The sequence below is a fragment of the Oryctolagus cuniculus genome, chromosome 3 (assembly GCF_051225735.1).
Source record: "Oryctolagus cuniculus isolate XC-2025 breed Fujian yellow rabbit chromosome 3, ASM5122573v1, whole genome shotgun sequence".
In the NCBI taxonomy this organism is placed as follows: Eukaryota; Metazoa; Chordata; class Mammalia; order Lagomorpha; family Leporidae; genus Oryctolagus; species Oryctolagus cuniculus.
In genome coordinates, this window is record NC_142869.1 from 42,793,055 (window position 1) to 42,816,342 (window position 23,288).

Consider the following 23,288-nt stretch of genomic DNA (forward strand, 5'->3'; position numbering starts at 1 on the left):
CGGCGGCCATTGGAGGGTGAACCAACGGCAAAGGAAGACCTTTCTCTCTGTCTCTCTCTCACTGTCCACTCTGCCTGTCAAAAATAATAATAAAAAAAAAATATCCAGACCATAACAGAGATTATTTTTTAAAGATTTATTTTATTATTTGTTAGGAAAAGAGTTGCAGATTGATGCCTCCTCACATGGGGCATCAGAATAGAGAAGAGGCAGTGTAAGAATTTACAGCCAACAGATCTCACGAGATTTCATCAAATCTCATCAAGGATTTCATCTGAAAGCCATTTTGTTCTTCAGGGCTCTGCGAGGGTATCTGTAGTGGAATTGCAGCAAAGCGGTAGCTACTGTTGCCGCAGTTGTATCTTCTGCTTCACGATGTTTCCTGTGGTCAGAAATGCGCTAAGTCGTCTCCAAGTTCGAAGCATTCAACAAACAATGGCAAGGCAGAGCCACCAGAAACGTACACCTGATTTTCATGACAAATATGGTAATATTGTATTAGCTGGTGGAGCCATGTTCTGTATTGCTGTATGGACATATACAGCAACACAAATTGGAATAGAATGGAACCTGTCCCCTGTTGGCAGAGTCACCCCAAAAGAATGGAGAAATCAGTAATCATCCCAGCTGGTGTAATACTGAATTGCTTGAAAACCAACTCATAAATGATGCCAAGTAAAAGCACTGTACCAGTCAAAATACTGCATTATTGAAGAAATAAAGTACATTTAAAAAAAAAAAAAAAGAATTTACAGCCAGACCGAATTTGTTCAGAGAAAATAAATCCGTAGAGGTGGGTGACCAACTGCTTGCGTGCATATTGATGGAGCACATGGCAGAAGGCCTCAACCCCCAGGGGCTGGGTCTTTTTAAGGAGGGCTAGGGCTGGGGGTGGGGGTAGGGGGCAGCTGGGAGGGGAATTCCTGGAACTGGGCGGGGCCTTGAGAACCTGGAAAATAATGCTGGGTGGGGTATGAAGGCAATAGGGTCTGAGACCCAATTGAGATTCAAGGGCAAGGAATACATTCTAAAGTTTATCTCTTTTGGGCAATGAGGGAGAATGGCTGAGCCTTATGTCCTTGTTCCATCATTATTTATATGAAAGAGTTACACGGGAGTTGGGGGGGAGTCTTCCATCCACTGGTTCACACCCCAATTGACCGCAATGGCCAGAGCTGTGCTGATCCGGAGCCAGGAGCTTCCTCCGGGTCGCCCATGCGGGTGCAGGGGCCCAAGGACTTGGGCCATCTTCCACTGCTTTCCCAGGCCATTGCAGAGTTGGATCAAGAGTGGAGCAGCCAGGACTTGAACTGGTGCCCATATAGGATGTTGGCACTGTACGTAGTGGCTTTACCTGCTATGCCACAGCACCAGCCCCCATAACAGAGATTAACTAGACAGTTCACACTCAGTGATTAGTCATGTTGTTTAGTGACCAGTTATTTTAAGCCAAAAATTTAATATAGGGACATTGTTTATAAGCGTTTGGGAAACTAAGGTGACTAAATAAGGGGATTCTGAGATAAGAAATCAATAGCAATTTCCAAAAACCCAGTACCACCCTGTATTCCAAGACCACTCCCAGGTACAATGATTTACTAAAAAAAACTCATAGTTCTCAGAATTTCATTGTACTCACAGCTATGATTTAAAAAAAAAAAAAGATTTATTTATTTGAGAGAGTTAGAGAGAGAGAGAGAGAGAGAGAGAGGTCATCTGTTCACTGGTTTACTCCTCTTATAAGCGCAATGGCCTAAGCTGCGCTGATATGAAACCAGGAGCCAGGAGCTTCTTCCAGGTCTTCCATCTGGGTGCAGGGCCCAGGCACTTGGGCCATCCTCCACTTCCTTACCAGGCCATCAGCCGAGAGCTAGATCAGAAGAAGAGCAGCTGGGACATGAACTGTTAGGAAACTGGTGCAGTTTTAGCCAGGTGGACACATGGCCCAACCTCTGTGGTCAAGCTGCACCCCCATCCTAATGGGATTCACTGCTCCCGCTTCCCTGCCCGCCCTGTTTTAAAAGGGCCTGTTCCAAGGCCGGCGCCGCAGCTCACTAGGCTAATCTTCCGCCTTGCGGCGCCAGCACACCGGGTTCTAGTCCCGGTCAGGGTGCCGGATTCTGTCCCGGTTGCCCCTCTTCCAGGCCAGCTCTCTGCTATGGCCGGGGAGTGCAGTGGAGGATGGCCGAAGTACTTGGGCCCTGCACCCCATGGGAGACCAGGAGAAGTACCTGGCTCCTGCCACCGGATCAGCACGGTGCGCCGGCCGCAGCGGCCATTGGAGGGTGAAGGAAGACCTTTCTCTTTGTCTCTCTCTCTCACTGTCCACTCTGCCTGTCAAAAAAACACATGCTCTCTTGGCCCTTCTCTCCTGCGTTCTCTTGGCTCTCTCTCTTGGTTTCTCTCCTCCTCTCATATCTCTTCTCTATCTTCTCTCCTCACTAGCTCCTCTCCTCTGGCTCTCTTATACTCTTTGTCTCTTTCCCTTCACTGCCCCTTCACTCCAGTCTGTTGGCTGTTCCCCAGTAAACCCTTTCCCTTACTCTGGTGTTCGGTGTGTTTTGTGACGGCTAACATTAATATGTAACATGAACTGGAGACCATATGCGATGTCAGTGCTGCAGATGGAGGCTTAACCTGCTATGCCAAAACACCAGCCCCTCTCCTTTTAGATTTCAATTGGGGCATTATATTGACATTTTTGAAGATTATGTGTATGATTAGGTTATATTTTATTTCCTTTTTTTTGAAATATGTATTTATTTATTTGAAAAGCTTGGTTACAGAGAGGGAGAGAACAGAAGATTTATCTTACATCTGCTGTTTCACTTCCCAAGTGACTACATCAGCTGGGACTGCAGCAGGCTGAAGCCAAGAAGCCAGGAGGTTCATTTGGATTTCCCACATGGGTGCAGGGGTCCAAGTACTTGGACCATCTTCTGCTGCTTTCCCAGGTGCATTAGCAGGGAGCTGGATTGGAAGTGAAGCGGCCCAGATGGGATGCTGGCACTGCAGAAAGCAGTTTAACCTGCTGTGCCACAGTGCTAGCTCCTCAGGTTGTGTTTTCTGTGAACTTTATTTCAGAAAGTAAAGGTGGTCTTATGTCACGTAGGTGTGAGAACAAGTGCATAGGCTGAATCTTTGTGTTCTGTAAAGCATCCCTGTTCTTTCTCATATGGAGAATACCCATTCTTCTCATCCATAGGTATATTTTACCTAACAATGTGGGGGTAAATGGTGGAGAAGTTATTTATCTCTTATACCATTGAACACTCAGGTATGCGTATGTTGTTTACACTTTTGACCATGCAACACTGGAAATCTTCCTTTCTCCTTCGAAAATTCAGATATAGTTGAGGAAGGAGGCTTTGGAATGCAGATTTTCTCAAAGCATACTGGTAGGCCATCAGCAAAGAATCACCAGTTGTGGGGTTCCTCTTCAAACCTATACTGAATCAATCTCTGGTGTGGTGTCCACAACCTAGAATTTTAAAAATCTCCTAAGGGAATTCAATTACAGACAGAATCACTGCATTAGTGATAGAGAAAGGAGATTTCAGAAACACACACATCCTTTTCTCCCCATTCTACTTCAGAACTAATTCAGGGCAACACTAATTCTACAGGATAGAACCAATATTGGCACTGCTATGCTTCTCCAATCAGCTTGAAGGTCACATAGATAGGATAGCTTTCCAGGTGGTCCTAATGGGCCTGGGCTACACCCAGGAGCTGTTAACCTGATTGGCAATTACAGGGCCCTTTCACAGGGAGCCGGAGTGAGGAAAAGCACCTGGGGCTCTCACCGCCTGCCAGCAGTCAGGTTGTGGGGTCCTTCCCAGGAGGCATGCTGTGCCACACCCTCTCAACCTCCTGCATGAGCAAGGCAGGCAGACTCCCCACCAGGTACAGAATCACCCACAGATACCTGCCTCCAGCTCCCAAACCCAGTTTCCTGCCAGTGCAGACCTTGAGAGGCAGCTGGTGATGGCTGACGTAACTGGTTCCCTGAGACATAAGGATTGTGTTCCTGGTTCACTCCCCCAAATGCTCACAACAGCTGGGGCTGGAGCCATCAGCTGGGAACTCAATCCAGGTCTCCAATATTGGTGGCAGGTACTCAGTGACTTGAGCCATCACCAGTGACTTGAGCCTCCCAGGGTCTACACCAAAAGGAAGTTGGAGGGGCTGGTGTCGTGGCATAGTGAGTAAAGCTGCCGCCTGTGATGCTGGCATTCCATATAGGCACTGGTTCATGTCCCAGCTGCTCCAGTTCTGATCCAGCTCCCTGCTAATGGCCTGGGAAAAGCAGCAGGAGATGGCCCAAGTCATTGGGCCCCCATGTGGGAGACCCAGAAGAAGCTCCTGGCTTTTGGCTTCCACAAGGCTCAGCCCTGGCCATTGCAACCATCTGGAGAGGCCAGAGGGTGGAAGATCTCTCTTTGCCCCTTTCTCTGTAACTCTGACAAATGCCTTAAATTTTTAGAAGATTTTAGTTTTAGAATTTTAGGCATAACTGACTGGTAAATGGAAAAATATTTTTGGCCTGGAGTAGGTAGAGTCTGATATCCCTTTAATATAGGAGACCTCTGATAAATTCAACACTGCAGGGCAAGGCTGTGGATCATTTCTTCTGTGACAGCCCTTCTCTCACCAGGGAAGAGGGTTGCTAAACTGTCACAAGTTTTTCTCTAGCTTGGAACTTCAAAGCCTTTACAGTCTTATCCCTAAAAGCAGTTTGTGAACTTATAGCTTGCATTCAACATTTGTCAATATTACTCTGTATTGCCTTTTGTCCAGAGAAATTTTGTATGCTTACTACTTTGTAAAGTTTGAGACTATGAATAGCCAGTGTCTAAATGCGTTGATAAGAAAAATTTTGGGTCAGCGCTGTGGCGCAGCGGGTTAACGCCAGGCCTGAAGTACCAACATCCCATATGGGCGTTGGTTCTAGTCCCAGCTGCTCCACTTCCCATCCAGCTCTCTGCTATGGCCTGGAAAAGCAGTGGAAGATGGCCCAAGCCCTTGGGCCCCTGCACCCGCATCGGAGACCTGAAAGAAGCTCCTGGCTCCTGGCTTCAGATTGGCACAGTTTTGGCCATTGTGGCTAATTGGGGAGTGAACCAGCGAATGGAAGACCTCTCTCTCTCTCTGCCTCTCCTCTCTCTGTGTAACTCTGACTTTCAAATAAATAAATGAATCTTAAAAAAAAAAAAAAAAAGAAAAGGTAAGTTTTAATTGGATGCCATCACTGCCAATTGTCTAAGTTTAAAAAGGGGGCTAGATCACCTTAACTTAAAGTTTTTAAAGTTTTTTTTGGTAAACTTGGGATAGGCCAGGCCAAAGCTGGGAGTTGGGACCTCAATCCAGGCCTCCCACATGGGCACCAGGAACTCAACCACTCTAACCATCACCTTCTGCCTCCCAGTGTGCACATCAGCAAGAAGCTGGGATGGGGAGGAGAGCTGGTACTGGAATCCAGACACTCCAATGTGGGATGTAGGCTTCTCAACCATTAAACCAAACACCCACCCCCTCTAATAAATGAAACAAGCAAACAAATAAACAAATAATAATAAAACCTCACCAGAAAAGGGTAGGAAACCTACTGTGAGTAATATCTGATTATTACTTGCTAATATTGAAAATGGAAAGTAAAAAAGACTTGTTGAAAAATATGTTTCTTCTGTCTGGATGTCTAATGCACTGTTTTAAAAACAAATCAGGAGGCTGGCACTGTCGCGTAGGGGGTGAAGCCACCACTCGCAGTGCCGTTATCCCATATGGGTGGTGGTTCAAGCCCCTGCTGCTCCATTTCCAATCCAACTCTCTGCTATGGCCTGGGAAGGCAGTAGAAGATGGCCCTTGCACCCACGTGGGAGACCCAGAAGAGGCTCCTGGCTTCAGATCGGAGCAGCTTTGGCCGTGTCAGCCATTTGGGGAGTGACCTAGTGGATAGAAGACCTGTCTCCCTCTCTCTCTCTCAGCCTCTCCTTTCTTTGTGTAACTTTGACTTTCAAATAAATAAATAAATCTTTTAAAAAATTCAGTGAAGAGAAGGGAGTCTCCTTTACTTTATGGAAAAGCCCCTCATCTTTCACAGTGCTATACACAAGGGTATATCAAAGGTTTTGTAGAAAAAAGGAATTAAAAGATACTGCAGAACCTTTCTCTCTGTCTCTCTCTCTAACTGTCCACTCTCCCTGTCAAAAAAAAAAAAAAAAAAAATGGCGGGCGCCGTGGCTCACTAGGCTAATCCTCCGCCTTGTGGCGCCGGCACACCAGGTTCTAGTCCCGGTCGGGGTGCCGGATTCTGTCCCGGTTGCCCCTCTTCCAGGCCAGCTCTCTGCTGTGGCCAGGGAGTGCAGTGGAGGATGACCCAAGTACTTGGGCCCTGCACCCCATGGGAGACCAGGATAAGTATCTGGCTCCTGCCATCGGATCAGCGCGGTGCGCCGGCCGCAGCGCTCCGGCCGTGGCGGCCATTGGAGGGTGAACCAACGGCAAAGGAAGACCTTTTTCTCTGTCTCTCTCTCTCACTGTCCACTCTGCCTGTAAAAAAAAAAAAAAAAAAAAAAGATACTGCAGGGCCAGCACTGTGGAGGTAAAAGCCACTGCCTGCAGTGCCAGCATTCCATATGAGTGCCGGTTTGAGTCCTGGCTCCTTCACTTCCAGTCCAGCTCTCTGCTATGGCCTGGGAAGGCAGTGGAGGATGGCCCAAGTCTGTGGGCCCCTGCACCCACATGGGAGACCTGGAGGAATTTCCTGGCTTCTGGCTTTGGCTTGGCGCAGCTCTGGCAGTTTAGGCTATCTGGGGAGTGAACTAGCGGATCAAAGGCCTCTCCCTCTTCTCTCTCTGTGTCCTTCTGTAATGTGCCTTTAAAATAAATAAATCTTTTAAAAAAAGATATTGCACAGTTTCCACATACTTTTTGAAGAACTCATATAGGTATGCTGTATGTTTTAAGTAACTTAATAGCTAGGAACTTGGAGAAACATGCATATATTATGAAGGAGCCAGCAGGTTCAGCTATTCTATGTCTTGAGAAGACAAGGGTGAATAGGTGATACCCACTCTGCAGCTTTTTTTCATTTCATTTTTCCCTCTAGTTATAAGATTAACACATGATTATAGCAGAGTATTTGGAAAATACAAAAGACACAAAGAAAAAAATCACACATAATCCCATCATTCACAAACATCTACTGTTAAGATATTGACAACTCTTTTTCTTTCTTTCTCTTTCTTTCTTTCTTTCTTTCTTTCTTTCTTTCTTTCTTTCTTTCTTTCTTTCTCTTTCTTTTTTCCTCCCTCCTTCCCTCCTTCCTTCCTTCCTTTGACAGAGTTAGACAGTGAGAGAGACAGAAAGAAAGGTCTTCCTTCCGTTGGTTCACCCCCTAAATGGCTGCCATGACTGGAGCTATGCCAATCCGAAGCCAAGAGCCAAGGGCTTCTTCCTAGTCTCCGACGCGGATGCAGGGGCCCAAGCACTTGGGCCATCCTCCACTGCCCTCCTGGGCCACAGCAGAGAGTTGGACTGGAAGAGGAGCAACCGGGATTAGAACCTAACGCCCATATGGGATGCCGGCGCTGCAGGTGCAGTATTAACCAAGTGAGCCACGGCGCCTGCCCGACAACTTTTTCAATATATATTTTTCACATGACAGATTACCTTATATATAAGAATTTGTCTTTTTCAAAGACATGAGGCAAAAAGCTTGATGTTCTTTTGATTTTTTTTTGTTTAGCAGGTTTTTTTTTTAAGATTTATTTATTTTATTTGAAAGTCAGAGTTACACAGAGTGAGAAGGAGATGCAGAGAGAAAAAGAGGTTTTCCATCTGCTGGTTCACTCTCCAACTGGCAAAAATGGCCTGAGTTGTGCTGATCTGAAGCTAGGAGCCAGGAACTTCCTCTAGATCCTCTCACGCAGGTGTAGGAGCCCAAGCACTTGGGCCATCTTCTACTGCTTTCCCAGGTCATAGCAGAGAGCTGGATTGGAAGTGGAGCAGCTGGGACTGGAACTTGTGCCCTAGTGGGATGCCGGCACTGCAGGCAGCAGCTTTACGCTTTGATAAGCCACAGCAAGGGCCCCTCAATAATTTGCATAACAATCTTTCTTATCCTGACCCCACATTCCCTATTAGATTAACTTCTTTTTTAAAAATTTTATTATTTATTTGAAAGTCACAGTTACACAGAGAGAGGAAAGGCAGAGACAGAGAGGTCTTACATTGATAGTTCACTCCCCAGATGGCTGCAATGGCTGTGCAAAGCCAGGAGCCAGGAGCTTCTTCCAGGTCTCCCATGCAGGTGCAGGGGCCCCAGCACTTGGGCCATCTTCTACTGCTTTCCCAAGCCATAGCAGAGAGCTGGATAGGAAGAGGAGCAGCAGGGACTGGAACCAGCACCCAAGTGGGATGCCAGTGCTTCAGGCTAGGGCGTTAACCTGCTGGGCCACAGTGTAGTCCCCCCTATTAGATTAACTTCTGTTTGAACTAATAAAGAGATGGAAATTAAACATCTGAAGTTTTAAACTTATTAAATCGATTATTTCACAGATGCTGATAAAAATCCTATGTGTTACTGAAGTTTCCACTAAGTATTTATTCAGACTGTGTCTATCAAACAGCAAGCTAACCTTCTGCTGGCTCTAACCTTGATCCCTACCTGTTTACCTAGGCTGCTTCCTAGACCCAACCTCCCTCCTTAGTTCTTCTGTTTTTTTCAACCCCAAAGTCCAAAAATAGTGTCAAGTTATGACAGCATAATTCATATCTAAGCATAAAGAACACCACTGTATTCTGACTTACTAAAGTTCCTGATTTAGGAGTAACATTTAGGGCAATTGTATTCTAAGAACCTATAAAGTGAAAAAGCTTTATAATGGTGACAGCATTCAAGTTGTGCAATTTGGTAACTGTGTGACTTTGCACAATTTACATATCTTCCCATTCTAATTTTTTTTGTCTTCAATGGTATTAGCAATAGCTTGCCTATTTTACTGGACTATTTGTGAAGTAGTTTGGCAACGTCAGTTGGAAACGAAACTCCTATAGAGACAGCAGGCAATTATTGAGAAAAGGGCAGCAGGAAAAATGACCTTGAAAGTTAGCGTGAGGTGTGAGACTGTTAAGACTGTCTCCTTAGCTAAGGACGGCAACAGCTGAAACATGCTAAGAAAGCTTTTCTCCAGCCCCGAGACGCCTTTGAATTTGGACAAAGGTAATTGAAAGGCTGAGGTCTCTTCCAGCTCCGAACCCATAGTTTCCCACAGGGTCCGTTCTTATCCACCACCGAGTAATCTACCCACTCACTGCCTCCCTCACCCCCAGGCAGAGTTTTCCCGGGTCACAAACTAAGACCCGCCCCCGGACTAATCCCGGTTCCTCCCACACCCACAATGCACCTCGCGATTCCATCTAGGTGGCTGCTCTGTCACGTGTCATTCGACGGAGCGCGCTCCCGCTTGGCGCACGCGCAGAGAGCAGTCCCAGCTATTTTTCTCCGTGGCGGCGGCGACGAGCGGAAGTGCTTGGGAGCGCCAGTTCCGTCTGTGTGTTCGAGTGGACAAAATGGCGAAGATCGCCAAGACTCACGAAGGTAAGCAGGCTCTCCCGTTTACGTGCCCTCTCTGCCGCCATCCTGCTAAGACTGCCTTTCCGAGCCTCTGACGCTCCTTTAGTTTTTTTGTAGGGGGCCGAGTCCGCGCTTTGGGGGTCTGAGGCGTCTCCTCGGCGCTAGCGGCGCAGGCCACTGCCCCGCGTAATGGCGTCCTACTCGTACACCCCCGACAGGCGCTTTGTTCCGTGTTTGAATGCAGCTGCTTGAGGGTTTCTTCTCTTCCCTGACCAGAAGCCTCGTTTAAGCGGGTGGCTAAGGAGGATTCCAGGCCGACGGATAGGGGAAGCGTGGGAGGAGAGTCCCGCTCACCTCTTGGTACTGTGGTCGGCATAGTTTGTGCAGGGAGTCAGGAAAGCGCTGAAATAGGGCAGCCGCTTTTCGGGGAATGTTAAACCGAGGCCGCAGACTCCTAACCCTGGGTAAAATGTGTGTCTTCAGGTGTCTGGGTTACTTGATTATTTTTCTTGGAAGAAATGATCCGGTGTTTTTTGCCTTCCTTAATAATTTATAGTATATTTATCTTTTTCTTTGGTGGCTGATTATTGGAGGAGCATGTGCAAAAGGAAAGTCATATTATATTGGCTGGTGACCGAAGTTTTGAAGATAGTTGATCCTTTTCTAGTATACAGGGTATACAAAATAAGGCGAATGTTGGGAGTAGAGTGAAATCCATTAGGGAGTGTCCAGAGAATAGGAAGTGGGGATTGGGAATTTAGAACTGCACTCCTTGATTTGGCTTTGGATCCAAAATTTACACTGTACACAAGGCTTTCAAGATGACTTTTATTTCATGTCGTTATTTATGTATGTCGTTTCTTGGTGTGTGGTTTGGTATTGGTCTGTGAGAGGTAAGCGACTCAGAGGCCATCAAACATTCTAGTGTGATGGGGTACACTGACACGTATTTATCTGAATTTTCTTAAGAGGCCAGATGACTGCTTAGATAGAAATGTAAGCAGTGTGTTCTGCGAACTTGGGTAGGAGTGATGGATTTATGGTTAGGGCTGTTTTCACAGAAGAGGTGACGTGTCCCCAGTCTTGAAAGGATCAGTCAGTTTTAAATTAGAGGAGGACGTGTGAACCTGAGAGAACTGTTAACAAGGCAGTGCGTCTGAAAAGTATGTTGGAGAAGTCTGCAGTGGCAGGAAAAGAGGTGCAAAGGGGAAGTAGAAGATGAATCTGGAAAGGTTGGTTAGGACCAGAATGTGGATGGAACTGAGGCTCAATGCTTTCTAAGCCCAGAACTGTTCTTAGGCCTTAATCCTTTGTTTTTAGACTATCTCAAAATACCTTTTGCAAAATAACCAGAAAATATAAAGATGTTGCAAGTTTTGTTCATTCAGGAGTAGATTACTCATTTGGGGGTCACTTAGCAGCGTTGATTGCTTATTTATTGGTATCTTCAATATCTCATAACCTTGGTCAGGAAAATCAAAAATTGCAGTTGGTTTTCCTGCATGTTAGAAACCCAGCTAAAAGGCCTTTTGATTGCAAATCGTTGTTTTATTTGAGATTATGCTATCAATGTAAATTAAGTAATGCCTTAAAGAAAATAGTGGAAAATTTGGTATAACATCTGAGTACTTTCTGTGAAAATTATCACTGTGTGTGATAAGTTGCAGGGTGATAACTGTTAAATAGAAATACAGTATTTGCATAGCTTCTCGCTCTCTTCCTTGTGGTATTTTTCTGCAGAACTCTAGTTCTTTGTGCTTTAGCTATTTTCACTTGTCAAGCGATTTCTTATAAGCTGGAAATTAGTTTCTTTTGGGGTTGGGGTGTGCTATTGTAGTATTCAATATATTTGTATTATTTCACTTAGGATAGTTTTTCTATTAAAGTTTTCTCATACTTTGAGGTTGTTTACAGGAATTCTATCTTAGAATACCCAGTAGGTGCATTATGTATGCTTAAATATTTAATCAACATTGAAAGATACATACTGGAAGTATTAAAAGAGTTTCACAAACAAAAGGTACTTAATTGATCTTTGAAAGTTTGTGTTGGCTTGACTATATGTATTTGGGTGAGATAGATGGGGGGAAGCAAGACTTTACACTTTGGGAACTTCCTCAACTGAGAGGATGAAATATTAGGTTAGTGTCATCGTGGAAGGCTTCCCACCAGTGGCCACAGATACTGGCTCTTTCCTCCAGGTCATATTATTTCTGTGTTTTGGGAAGGTCACAGGTTGTAGTGTGAAGGATGACCTGGAGTCAGCAACCATTCTTAGGCTATTGAAATAGAGAGGATGACTTAGATTGAATCCCACTGGCGTGGCCTTTAAAAATATGTAATATTTATTTTTGTTTCAAGTAAAAAGATTATACAATATTTATTCTAAATGTTTCTGGTACAGACATTTCTTTGTCGTACCATGTAATTCATTATTTTTTATGTAAGCTTTTTGGAGAATTTAAAAATTTTTTTAAAGATTTAGAGAAAGAGAGCTTCCATCTGCAAGTTCTCCCCAAATGCCTGCAACAGCCAAGGCTGGGCCAGGCCAAAGCCAAGAGCCTGGAAGTCGGTCTGAGTCTCCCATGTGGGTGACAGGACCCAATTATCTGAGCTGTTACTGCTGTCTCCCAAGGTGTGCATTAGCAGGAAGCAGCAATTGGAATCAGGAGCAGAGCCAGGATTTGAATTCAGTCTGTCTGATAGGGGGTATGGGTGTTCCAAGCATGTCTTAACACTACGCTAAATACCTCCCTCTCCCCTCCCCCAAAAATTTATTTTTATTTTTAAAAAGTTTTAAATGGAAGAGGAATAGACAGACACAGACAGGTCTTCCATCTGCTTGTTTATTCTTCAAGTGACTATAGTAGCTGGGGCTGGGCCAGGCTAAAGCTGTAACTCCATTCGGTACTTCCGTGTAGGTAGCAGGAACCCAAGTACTTCATGCATGGCTTACCCCATGCTGCCACAATGCCCCACCCCCTTGTAATTTTTATTTGAAATGCACAGTTTCAGAGACAGAAAGGTAGAGACATATCTGCCATCCACTGGTTTAGTCGCCTAATGTCTGCAACAGAAACCAGAAGCCTGGAATTTCATCCAGGTCTCCTTTGTGGGTGGCAGGGGCCCAAGCACTTGGCCCATTATATGCTGCCTTCCCAGGCACATTAGCAGGCAGCTGGATTTGGAGTGGAACAGCCAGGGCTTGAACCAGTGCTTGTGTGTGATGGGGGCATCAAAGGTGGTAGCCTAACCCACTGCACCACAATGCTGGACCCTGCTTGAAGGTTTTAAAAGTTTTTTCCCCCATAGACTCATTTGGGAATTGATATATCACTGTTTTCTACAGTGTTCAATAGAGTAATTTACATTATAGTTAGTTCTGTTGATTTGTTAGTGAACAGACTGACAGTTGAGATGCCAGGATATACTTATTTAAGATATATATATATATGTATATGTATATATATTTGAAAGAGTTACAGAGAAGGAGGGAACGAGAGAGACTTTCCGTCTACTGATTCACTCCCCAAATTGCCACAACAGCCAGGGCAGGCCCAAGCTGAAGCCAGGAGCTTGGAACTCCATGCAGGTCTCTCACATGGGGGGCAGGAGCCATCTTGTGCTTATGCTGCTTTCCCACACAGGGAGCTGGATCAGAAGTGGAATAGCTGGAACTCGAATTGGTGCTCATAAGGGATGCTGGCATTGCAGGGATGTCCTTTAAGTCTCGTATTTGGGGAATCCTTATTCACTGTTTGCTTCTGGCTGAAGGAGAATAGATGTCACTTATGGACTAAAAGATTCAGTGAGAGATGAACATCTCACAGCTCTGTCTCTGGAACATGGGTAATGAACAGTGGTTAGATCATTGGAAGTAGTACAAATTAAAGATGAGGAATAAAACAGCAAAGGGGGAAGAAATGCTGCCTGCTTGGGGTGGCAATATCTGTGGCATGGGAAGAAGAAAAGACACAGGAAAGGAAACCAATAGAGGGACAGAATTGGTGGGGAACAGTTATGTAGCTGTACTGGTGCTGACCTGGTATATTAGTGGCATAAACTATCTCAAGAGTTTGATATTTAGGTCTTGGTTAAAACTACAAACAGTAAGGGTGTGCATTTGACCTAACAGGTAAGAAATCCGCATCTCATTAGAGTGCCTCATTTGGGGAATGAACCAGCAGATGAGTGTTTTTCTGTTTCTGCCATTCAAATAAATAAAACACCTCAGGTTAGATGTTTGCCATCTTTTAAAACACTCTTTGGGGCCGGTGCCATGGCTCACTTGGCTGATCCTCCGCCTGCGGTGCTGGAATCCCCTATGGGCACTGGGTTCTAGTCCGGGCTGTTGCTCTTCTAGTCTAACTCTCTGCTGTGGTCCTGGAGGGCAGTGGAGGATGGCCCAAGTGCTTGGGCGCCTGCACCCACGTCGGAGACCAGGAAGAAGCACCTGGCTGCTGGCTTTGGATTGGCGTAGCTCCGGCCGTAGCGGCCATTTGGGGAGTGACCCAATGGAAGGAAGACCTTTCTCTCTGTCTCTTAATAAAAAAATTAAAAAAAAAAAAGTTTAGCCGGCGCCGCGGCTCACTAGGCTAATCCTCCGCCTTGCGGCGCCAGTCCCGGTCCCGGTGCCGGATTCTGTCCCGGTTGCCCCTCTTCCAGGCCAGCTCTCTGCTGTGGCCAGGGAGTGCAGTGGAGGATGGCCCAAGTACTTGGGCCCTGCATCACATGGGAGACCAGGAGGAAGTACCTGGCTCCTGCCATCGGATCAGCGCGGTGCGCCGGCCATTGGAGGGTGAACCAACGGCAAAAGGAAGACCTTTCTCTCTCTGTCTCTCACTGTCCACTCTGCCTGTCAAAAAAAAAAAAAAAAAGTTAAAAAAAAGCACTCTTGGTTTTGTAGAATTATCTTTTGATGTCAGACTCAATTCCCAGGTAAGATATGATGTGTTTATATAAGAAGAACTTCAATTTATTTAAACTTGCATTTCTAATTACCATAGAGTTTTTTTTTTTAAACAAGATTTATTTATTTGAAAGGCAGAGAGACAGACAGACAGGCAGACAGAAAGGTCCTTCATCTGCTTGTTCATTCCCCAAATGGCAGCAATGGCTGGAGCCAAGCCTGTCTAAAGCCAGGAGCTTGGAGCTTCTTCCAGGTCTCCCACATGGATGCAGGAGCCCAAGAACTTGGGCCATCCTTCACTGTCCTCCCAGGCACATCAGCAAGGAGCTGGATCAGAAGTGAAGCAGCTGGGATTAGAACCGGCACCCACATGGGATGCCGACACTGCATATGGCTTTACCTGCTATGCCTTAGTGCTGACCCCAGTAATAATGATTTTTAAGTAAACAAACCAGAATAAAAGGAAACCTGCTTTTCAATGACTTGAGAGGCCAAATGAGCTAGCTGCTTAAATTATTAATTCACAAATTAAAGCTTAATAACATATTCTTCTTCTGTACTTTCTGGGAAGAATTTGTTCTCTGATAGTGGAAAATATGCCAGGGATCAGAACGATTTTTCTTTTTTGTGTAAGTTTTCAGTTGAATAGTAAGATTTCTTTTTCTGTGGATCATTGGAATAAATTTAATGTTTAAGATGCTTGCATCTGGGATGGGTGTTTGGTGCAGTGGTTAAGGCATTGCTTGGGATGCCCACATTCCCTATCAGAGTCCCTGGGTTTAAGTCCTGACTATACTCCAACCTCCTGCTAATGTGTTCCCTGGAAAGCAGCAGGTATACTCAAGTAGGTGGTATTCTGCCACCCACTTGGGAGATCTGGATTGAGTTCTGGGCTCCAGCCTTTGGCTTAACATTTTAAGATTTTTTATTTTGAAGGCAGAGTTAGAGAGGTTGGTTTTCCCTCCACTAGTTCACTTCCCAAATGGCCACAACAGCTGGGGCTGAGCGGCTAGGGCTGAGTGGATAGGGCTGAGTGGATCAGGAGCCAAGAGCTTCTTCCAGGTCTCTCATGTGGATGCAGGGGCCCAGGCACTTGGGCTGTCTTCCACTGCTTTCCCAGGCCATAGCAGAAAGCTGAACTGGAAGTGGAGCAGCCAGGACTAGAACCGGCCAGTACTACAGGGTACGCCACATCTCTGTGCCTGCCAGGCCCCCTCCCCCCCTTACTCTTTTTGGTATGTTTCCTCTAATTTATTTTTAGACCTGACAGTAAATTTTATTTATTAATCATTTGTTGTCAGCAGTGGCCTATTTGCCCATTTTTAGTCATGTTTAAAAACTGCAGGAATACCTAAATATAGGTAGCTATAGTTTAGTGTTAGCTTTGAAAATCCCAAAGAGGGGCCAGTGCTGTGGCACAGCAGGTTAAAGCCCCAGCCTGCAGCGCCAGCATCCCATATGGGTGACGATTTGAGTCTCGGCTGCTCCTCTTCTAATCCATTTCTCTGCTATGGCCTGGGAAAGCAGTAAGAAGATGGCCCACGTCCTTGGGTCCGTGCACCCACATGGGAGACCTGGAAGAAGCTCCTCACTCCTGGCTTCAGATAGCCTCTGCTCTGGCCACTGTGGTCATCTGGGGAGTGAACCAGCAGAATGGAAGACCTCGCTCTCTCTTTCTGGCTTTACCTCTCTCTGAAACTCTTTCAAATAAATAAAATAAATTATTAAAAAATTTTAAAGATGTAAAAATGTTCATAGGATATTACAAACCTTTGCTGGCATAGATCGGAAAGAAAATTTTTCTTTTAATGATTTACAGATTGAAATAACTTTATTATGAAATATTTTAACATATAGAAAGATATGACAAAATACAACAATTTTTTTGTAACTTTATCAGTTCTTAATATTCTGCCATATTTGCTCCATCCATTATATTTTGGAAATGAAACCTCAGACACGAAGGTACTTTATTTGTGAATGTAGTGATATGAACTTATTTAAATATTTGAGCACATTATGTTTAGCATTTGGGCATATTGTTAAGAAATATTAACTGAATTTTACTCTGTGGCTTGCAAAACAAGCTACTGAGTTTTATGGTATCTGGTTTTTTTAATTTTGTGAATAACAGTGTTTATATAAAGGTACTCTAGTTACAGTGCATCAGCAAGATCCATTAGCTTTTTAAGATTTTATCCATGTATTTCAATCAGACAAAAAACAATGCTTGGATTGCATGTAAATAATAAGCAGCTGTTAGAAGTTTAGTAATGAACTCACCTCAGAATTAACTACAAACAGCTGTCTAGCCCCACAAGCCCTTGGGCTAGGTAATTTTTTTTTTCTAAACTTTGATTTAAAAGGAATTCGGTCATGATTTACATATATTTTGTACAAATACTAATTGAGTATTATGAACCTCTGTAATTAGAAAACTCTGTTGCTAGTCAGCAAGTACATAAAATCAGCAGGAAAAATTTCATAGATAAAAGTAGTTCCTGAATGTGTTATCCGAATGGAGGGACTAGTTGCTGAGAATTTAAATGGAATAACTCTTTAGAAGGAAAATAAGAAAGTTTGATTAGCAAGTGCAGGTAGAAATGCAAGTTGCATAATGCTGTGTATAATATGATGCTTTTTTGTAAAATAGTACTTTCCTGTTTTTTATGCTTATATATAAGGTAGAGAAAAGATAAAGTGATACTTTAAGCTGGAAAATTTAGTAAGGAGTTGTCTGAAACTGGAAGTAGGAGGGTGAAGGACTAGTTAAAATAGTTTGGTGCATTTGTTAATGAGGAGGCCTGTTGGAGATTCTGTGTTTGTGTTATCTCAGACCTAGGGTCCCACCTTTGTAACAGGTACACCAGGTGATTTGGTGGAAGTAGGTGGTAATCAGACTACACTGATGGTTTAGAGGAGAGATTGCAGACTGTCTGGCCTAATTCACCCATTTAATTTTCCTGTTTAAATGCACATAGAAGTAGCATTTTTGCACCTTTTTTTTTTAAAAAAGATTTATTTTTATTTGAAAGAGTTACAAGAGAGAGGTTCTCGGAGACAGACAGAGAAAGGTCTTCCATCCGCTGGTTCGCTCCCCCAAAATGGCTGCAACTGCTGTGTGAGGCCAGGAGCCAGGAGCTTCTTCTGGGTCTCCCATGTGGATGCAGGGGCCAAAGGATTTGAGCCATCCTCTGCTGCTTTCCCAGGCATGTTATCAGGGAGCTGGATCGGAAGTGGAATAGCTGGGTTTCAAAGCAATATGGGATACATGGGATAGCAGCTTAACCCACTATGGGCCTTCCGGTTGTAATTTTTTCTTTAAGATTTATTTATTGGGGGCCGGCGCTGTGGCGTAGTGGGTTAACGTCCTAGCCTGAAGCGCGAGCATCCCATAAGGGCGCCGGTTCGAGTCCTGGCTGTCCCTCTTCCAATCCAGCTCTCTACTATGGTCTGGGAAAGCAGTAGAAGATGGCCCAAGTCCTTGGGCCCCTGCACCTACATGGGAGACCCGGAAGAAGCTCCTGGCTTCAGATCGGCGCTGCTCCAGTCGTTGTGGCCAGCTGGGGAGTGAACCATCGGACAGAAGACCTCTCTCTGCCTTTCCTCTCTGTAACTCTTTCAAATAAATACATAAATCTTTAAAAAAAAATAAGAATTTAAGTGGTGCCAATAAGCCTTTTGACTCTAATGTATATTAATGTATGATGTATATTTAAAATGTTATCTCAGAAATCATTTTAATTTTTTGTGATATGTACTTTATGGGAGATGAAGCATCTGAGTCTCCCATATCGGTGGCAGGGCTCCAGGCAGTTGGGCCATAGTCTGCTGCTTTCCCAGGTGCATTAGCAAGGAGCTGGGTCAGAAGTGGAGCATCCAGGCCCATAAATGAGATATTTGAAGTGACTGGTGTCAGCAGGCATAATCCAGTTGGACAAAGAAAATGGATGGGCAAGAATTATGGCTATTTTAGACCACAGAATACATTTATAAGAGAAGCCATTCATTTCTTTATATATGTATTCATATTATTAAAATGAAATGTTAGTTTGTAAGTTAAAGGTACCTGGTATCAAGAAAGACAAAAAGTATGTATTTATTTATTTTTAAGTATTTTATTTATTTATTTGAGAGGTATAGTTACAGACAGAGAGAGGTAGAGGCAGAGAGGTCTTCCATTCACTGGTTTACTCCCCAAATAGCAGTAATGGCTGGAGCTGGGTCGATCCGAAGCCAGGAGCTTCCTCTGGGTCTCCCATATGGGTGCAGCGGCCCAAGCACTCGGGCCATCTTCCACTGCTTTCCCAGGGCACAACAGAGACCTGAATCAGAAGAGGAGCAGCCCACGAACCAGCACCCTTGGGTGTTGCTGCACCTCAGGCAGAAGCTTAGCCTACTATGCCACAGTGTGGGCCCTGACTAGTATGTATTTAAAGAAGACTGAAGAGATTGACAGTAAATGCAGTGTCTGGTTGTTGGTTATATTATGAGTTAGAAAAGAATATTTCTATAGGACAGTTGGCGAGATTTGAAGCAGCAGTTCAGACTATCCTAGATCTGGAAATACCAAACTATTTAGGAGGTGTAGTGTCTATAATGTAGTTTTTAATTGTCTATATACACATTTGCTTTATCTCATAATAAATAATATAAGTGAAGGAGTTATGTGGATTTTTGCTGTACTACTTTAGACTTGATTTTTGAAGAATTGGAGAAAGTTTGGAAAGCAGTTGATACTAATTGATGCTTCATTCACCAAATGTGCCTCTTCTGAATGTCAGACGTATGGCTAGAACATAAAGCTTGGGGGATGAGATGTCTCAGGAATTGATAATTAAATACTTGAGTGTTTATGTTATTTCAGTTTAATTCTTTAATTAGAAGAGAAAGAGCCATTATTTGAAAGGAAACATTTTGATTACAGAGCTTAAAATCTTGGAAAACTTAGGAGATAGTGGTTGCAGCAAATTGTGTAGGGCTCTTGTATTAGTCCATTTTGTGTTGCTGTAACAGAATGCCTGAGGCTCAGTATTTATAGAAGAGAGATTTATTTCACACACAGTTTTGGAGGGTGAAAGTCCAAGATCTGTTGCCCTCATAGTTTAGCCTCTGTTGAGGGCCACTGAACTATATCACAGCATGATAGATGGTCTCATGGTGTTCAGTGCATGCAGTTGGGACAAATCATATGGCAAGGCAGGAAGTAAGATTCAAGGAAACTGCCATACTCTCTTACAGCAACCTGCTCTGTTGAATTAACACACTTTGTGAGTACAGTGCCCCTATGACCTAATTACCTTCCATTAGGCCTCTACCTGAAGGTTCACCAGCACCTGAAGCCTTGGGGGAAACCATAGCAGCTCTGAATTCCATGCTAAAAAATTTAGACTTCATTGTACTATTCAGAAGTGGTTCCGGATGTCCTGGAGAGGAACTTGTTAGAAGTGCAGAAGTTTGGATCTGACCCCAGGCCCCAACGTTTTGACAAAATCCATAGGCGTGTATAGTTCTCGGTCCTTAATCAGTATCAACAGTGTTATTTTCTTCAGTAAAGGAAAGGTATAGAATACAACAATAACGTTAGTTGCCTGTTTTGAAGGTGAGGGTATTTTGTAGTTGATGAGATAAGAAGCAACTCCTCTTGAATGTTACCATTACTGAAGCTGGGGAATGTATTTAATGTATATACCTGTTAGAGTTCTGCTAACTACTTCAGTGTGGTGCAGTGATTTTAAATTGTATTTAAGAGTGTTTTTGATAACACCTGGTAAAGATACTATATGAAGAGCTGTTCAGAAAAGGAAATTAAAGTTTATATTATCTTTCTTACAGATATTGAAGCACAGATTCGAGAAATTCAAGGCAAGAAGGCAGCTCTTGATGAAGCTCAAGGAGTGGGCCTTGATTCTACAGGTTATTATGACCAGGAAATTTATGGTGGAAGTGACAGCAGATTTGCTGGCTATGTGACATCAATTGCTGCAACTGAACTTGAAGATGTAAGTTACAAATTAAGAGACAAGCCTTTTTTTTTTTTTTTTTTTTTTTTTTTTTAAGAAAGCAAGAAATATAAAGGAGTTTTCTGGTTTTTATTCCAGAGAGATATTTGAGATTAAGAGATCTTTTCAGAGAATATAACTTTTGAAGATATTTTTCTTTTCTTTTTCTTTTTTTAATTTATTTGATAGGTAGAGTTATAGACAGAGAGAGACATGTCTTCCTTCCGTTGGTTCACTCTCCAAATGGCCGCTATGGCCAGCGCTGTGCCAGTCCAAAGCCAGGTGCTTCTTCCCACTGCCCTCCCAGGCCACAGCAGAGAGCTGGACTGGAAGAGGAGCAACCGGGACTAGAACCCGGCGCCCATATGAGATGCTGGCGGAGGATTAACCAAGTGAGCCACGGCACCGGCCTGAAGATATTTTTCATTACTAAGGTTCAGAAACTTCTCTGTAAGTTCTCAGTTCTGAATCTTTATGTTGAGGACTAGTTTATTCTGCAAAGCATCTGCAAATCATTACTGTTATAAAGTAAATATATACTATTATCTACAGAGTTCATTCTAGAGTAGCTCGTGTGAGAAGTGACTTGATTATAAATAGACATCTGTACTTTTGACTTGATTTCTGACTTGATTTTTTCTTTTTCCTATGGCATCTTAACATCAGTGGAATTTTTCTTGTTACTGATACTCATGAGCTTTTTTTATCTATTTCAGTTCCTGTGAAGGATGATTGCTTCTCATTTTGAAATATATTCCTCATAGTGTTTTGTTTTGTTTTACAAGATTTATAGTTTTTTAAAATTAATTTATTTTTATTTTTTTAAGAGTTACTTATTTATTTGAAAGAGTTACACAGATAGTGGAGAGGCAGAGAGAGAGAGGTCTTCCATCTGATGGTTCACTCCCCAATTGGCCGCAGTGGCCGGAGCTGCACCAATCTGAAGCCAGGAGCCAGGAGCTGCTTCTGAGTCTCCCATGTGGGTGCAGGGGCTCAAGGACTTGGACCATCTTCTTACTGCTTTCCCAGGCCATGGCAGAGAGCTGGATTGGAAGAGATGCAACTGGGACTAGAATTGGCACCCAAGTGGGATGCCAGTGCCTCAGGACAGGGCGATAACCTGCTTAGCTACAGCACCTGCCCCCTTTATTTTTACTTGAAAGGCAGAATGATAAGAGAGGGAGAGACAAGGGAAAGAGATCCTTCATCTACCTGTTCACTCCCCAAATGGCCATAATTGCCAGGGCTGGTCTAGGCATAAACCAGGAGCCTGGAACTTCATCTGTTCTCCCATGTGGGTGTCAGGTGTCAGGGGCCCGAGTGGTTGGGCCATCATCTGCTGCTTTCCCAGAAGCATCAACAGGGAGCAAGGCAGCCAGGATTTTAACTGGTGCTCAGACATGGGTTGGCAGTGTCAAAAGTGGTGTCTAGGGGCTGGCGCCATGGCTCACTTGACTAATCCTCTGCCTGCGGCACTGGCATCCCATATGGGCACTGGGTTCTGGTCCTGGCTGCTCTTCCAGTCCAGTTCTCTGCTGTGACCCCGGAGGGCAGTGGAGGATGGCCCAAGTGCTTGGGCACCTGCACCCACGTCGAAAACCAGGAAGAAGCACCTGGCTCCTGGCTTCAGATCGACATAGCTCTGACTGTAGCGGCCATTTGGGGAGTGAACCAACGGAAGGAAGAATTTTCTCTCTGTCACTGTCTAACTCTGTGAAATAAAAAAGAAAAGAATCAAAAAAAAAAAAAAAAAAAAGTGGTGGTCTAACCCACTGTGCCACGTCACCAGCCCCATACAGTGTTTTTCATATTTTCCACATAGTTTACATTTTATCAGGTCATTCCAAGCATCTACATTGGGTGAAATACCCAATTTTTAGTTACAGGCAAAACTTACTTATTTATATGTATCTAGATTACCAAATGTTGTTTTTTGGAAATTAAGTTATATTTTACTTCATAATACTTTCCTCCTTTTTCTATTTTCCCTTGGGAGAAATTTAAAACTCCTAAAGTTAAATTTTTAGACGCTAATCAGGCACTAGCATTTTGGATTTCTTATAACCCAAATGATAAAAGACAGTGGTGACAATATGTTCCGGAACCCAAGAGGGGAAGTTGTTTTTTTTTTGGACAGGCAGAGTGGACAGTGAGAGAGAGAGACAGAGAGAAAGGTCTTCCTTTTGCCGTTGGTTCAACCTTCAATGGCCACTGCGGCCGGCGCACCGCGCTGATCCGATGGCAGGAGCCAGGTACTTATCCTGGTCTCCCATGGGGTGCAGGGCCCAAGTACTTGGGCCATCCTCCACTGCACGAGCTGGCCTGGAAGAGGGACAACCGGGACTAGAACTCGGTGTGCCGGCGCCGCAAGGCAGAGGATTAGCCTAGTGAGCCACGGCGCCGGCCGTAACTGCCTTTTAAATAAATAAATCTTTTTTAAAAAAATGAGTAAAGAAACCTGAAGAGTTCTAAGTAACCTGTCATTGCTAGATCTGAAAAAGCAAATTTCATCCTGCTAATTTTTAAGCTTTTCTATTTTGTTTGTGACTTTTCTTTGTAGGATGACGATGACTACTCATCATCTACAAGTTTGCTTGGTCAGAAGAAGCCAGGATATCATGCTCCTGTGGCACTGCTTAATGATATACCACAGTCAACAGAACAGGTAACTTTAAAAAAAAAAAAGGCAATTTATTCAGGAATAGAAAAGTAAATGTCTGAGTTTTTGGGGAAGCCCATATATTTTAGGAATCAATTCTTAGAATGTTTTGAGAATTGATTTGAAAGAATTGAAAAA

At 43.9% G+C, this 23,288-nt stretch overlaps 1 protein-coding gene and 1 pseudogene across 5 annotated transcripts in view; both read left to right on the forward strand.

The window, feature by feature from the left end:
- The first annotated feature begins 236 nt into the window (after positions 1-236).
- On the forward strand, positions 237-745 carry LOC149127325 (cytochrome c oxidase subunit 7B, mitochondrial pseudogene; annotated as a pseudogene). Its single transcript, XR_016231982.1, has one exon. The product of XR_016231982.1 is annotated as a cytochrome c oxidase subunit 7B, mitochondrial pseudogene (transcript).
- An 8,802-nt stretch (positions 746-9,547) lies between these two features.
- SF3B1 (splicing factor 3b subunit 1) overlaps positions 9,548-23,288 on the forward strand; it is a 41,193-nt gene continuing 27,452 nt past the window's right edge. For all 4 annotated transcript variants that reach the window (XR_011387178.2, XR_011387179.2, XM_008258870.5 and 1 more), the window contains exons 1-3: positions 9,548-9,604; positions 20,325-20,491; positions 23,052-23,156. Coding sequence is in view for 2 of the 4 variants with exons in the window: in XM_008258870.5 (XP_008257092.3) it covers positions 9,577-9,604; positions 20,325-20,491; positions 23,052-23,156 (300 nt within the window). In the remaining 2 variants the exon portion in view is untranslated. The remainder of the gene's footprint in view (positions 9,605-20,324; positions 20,492-23,051; positions 23,157-23,288) is intronic.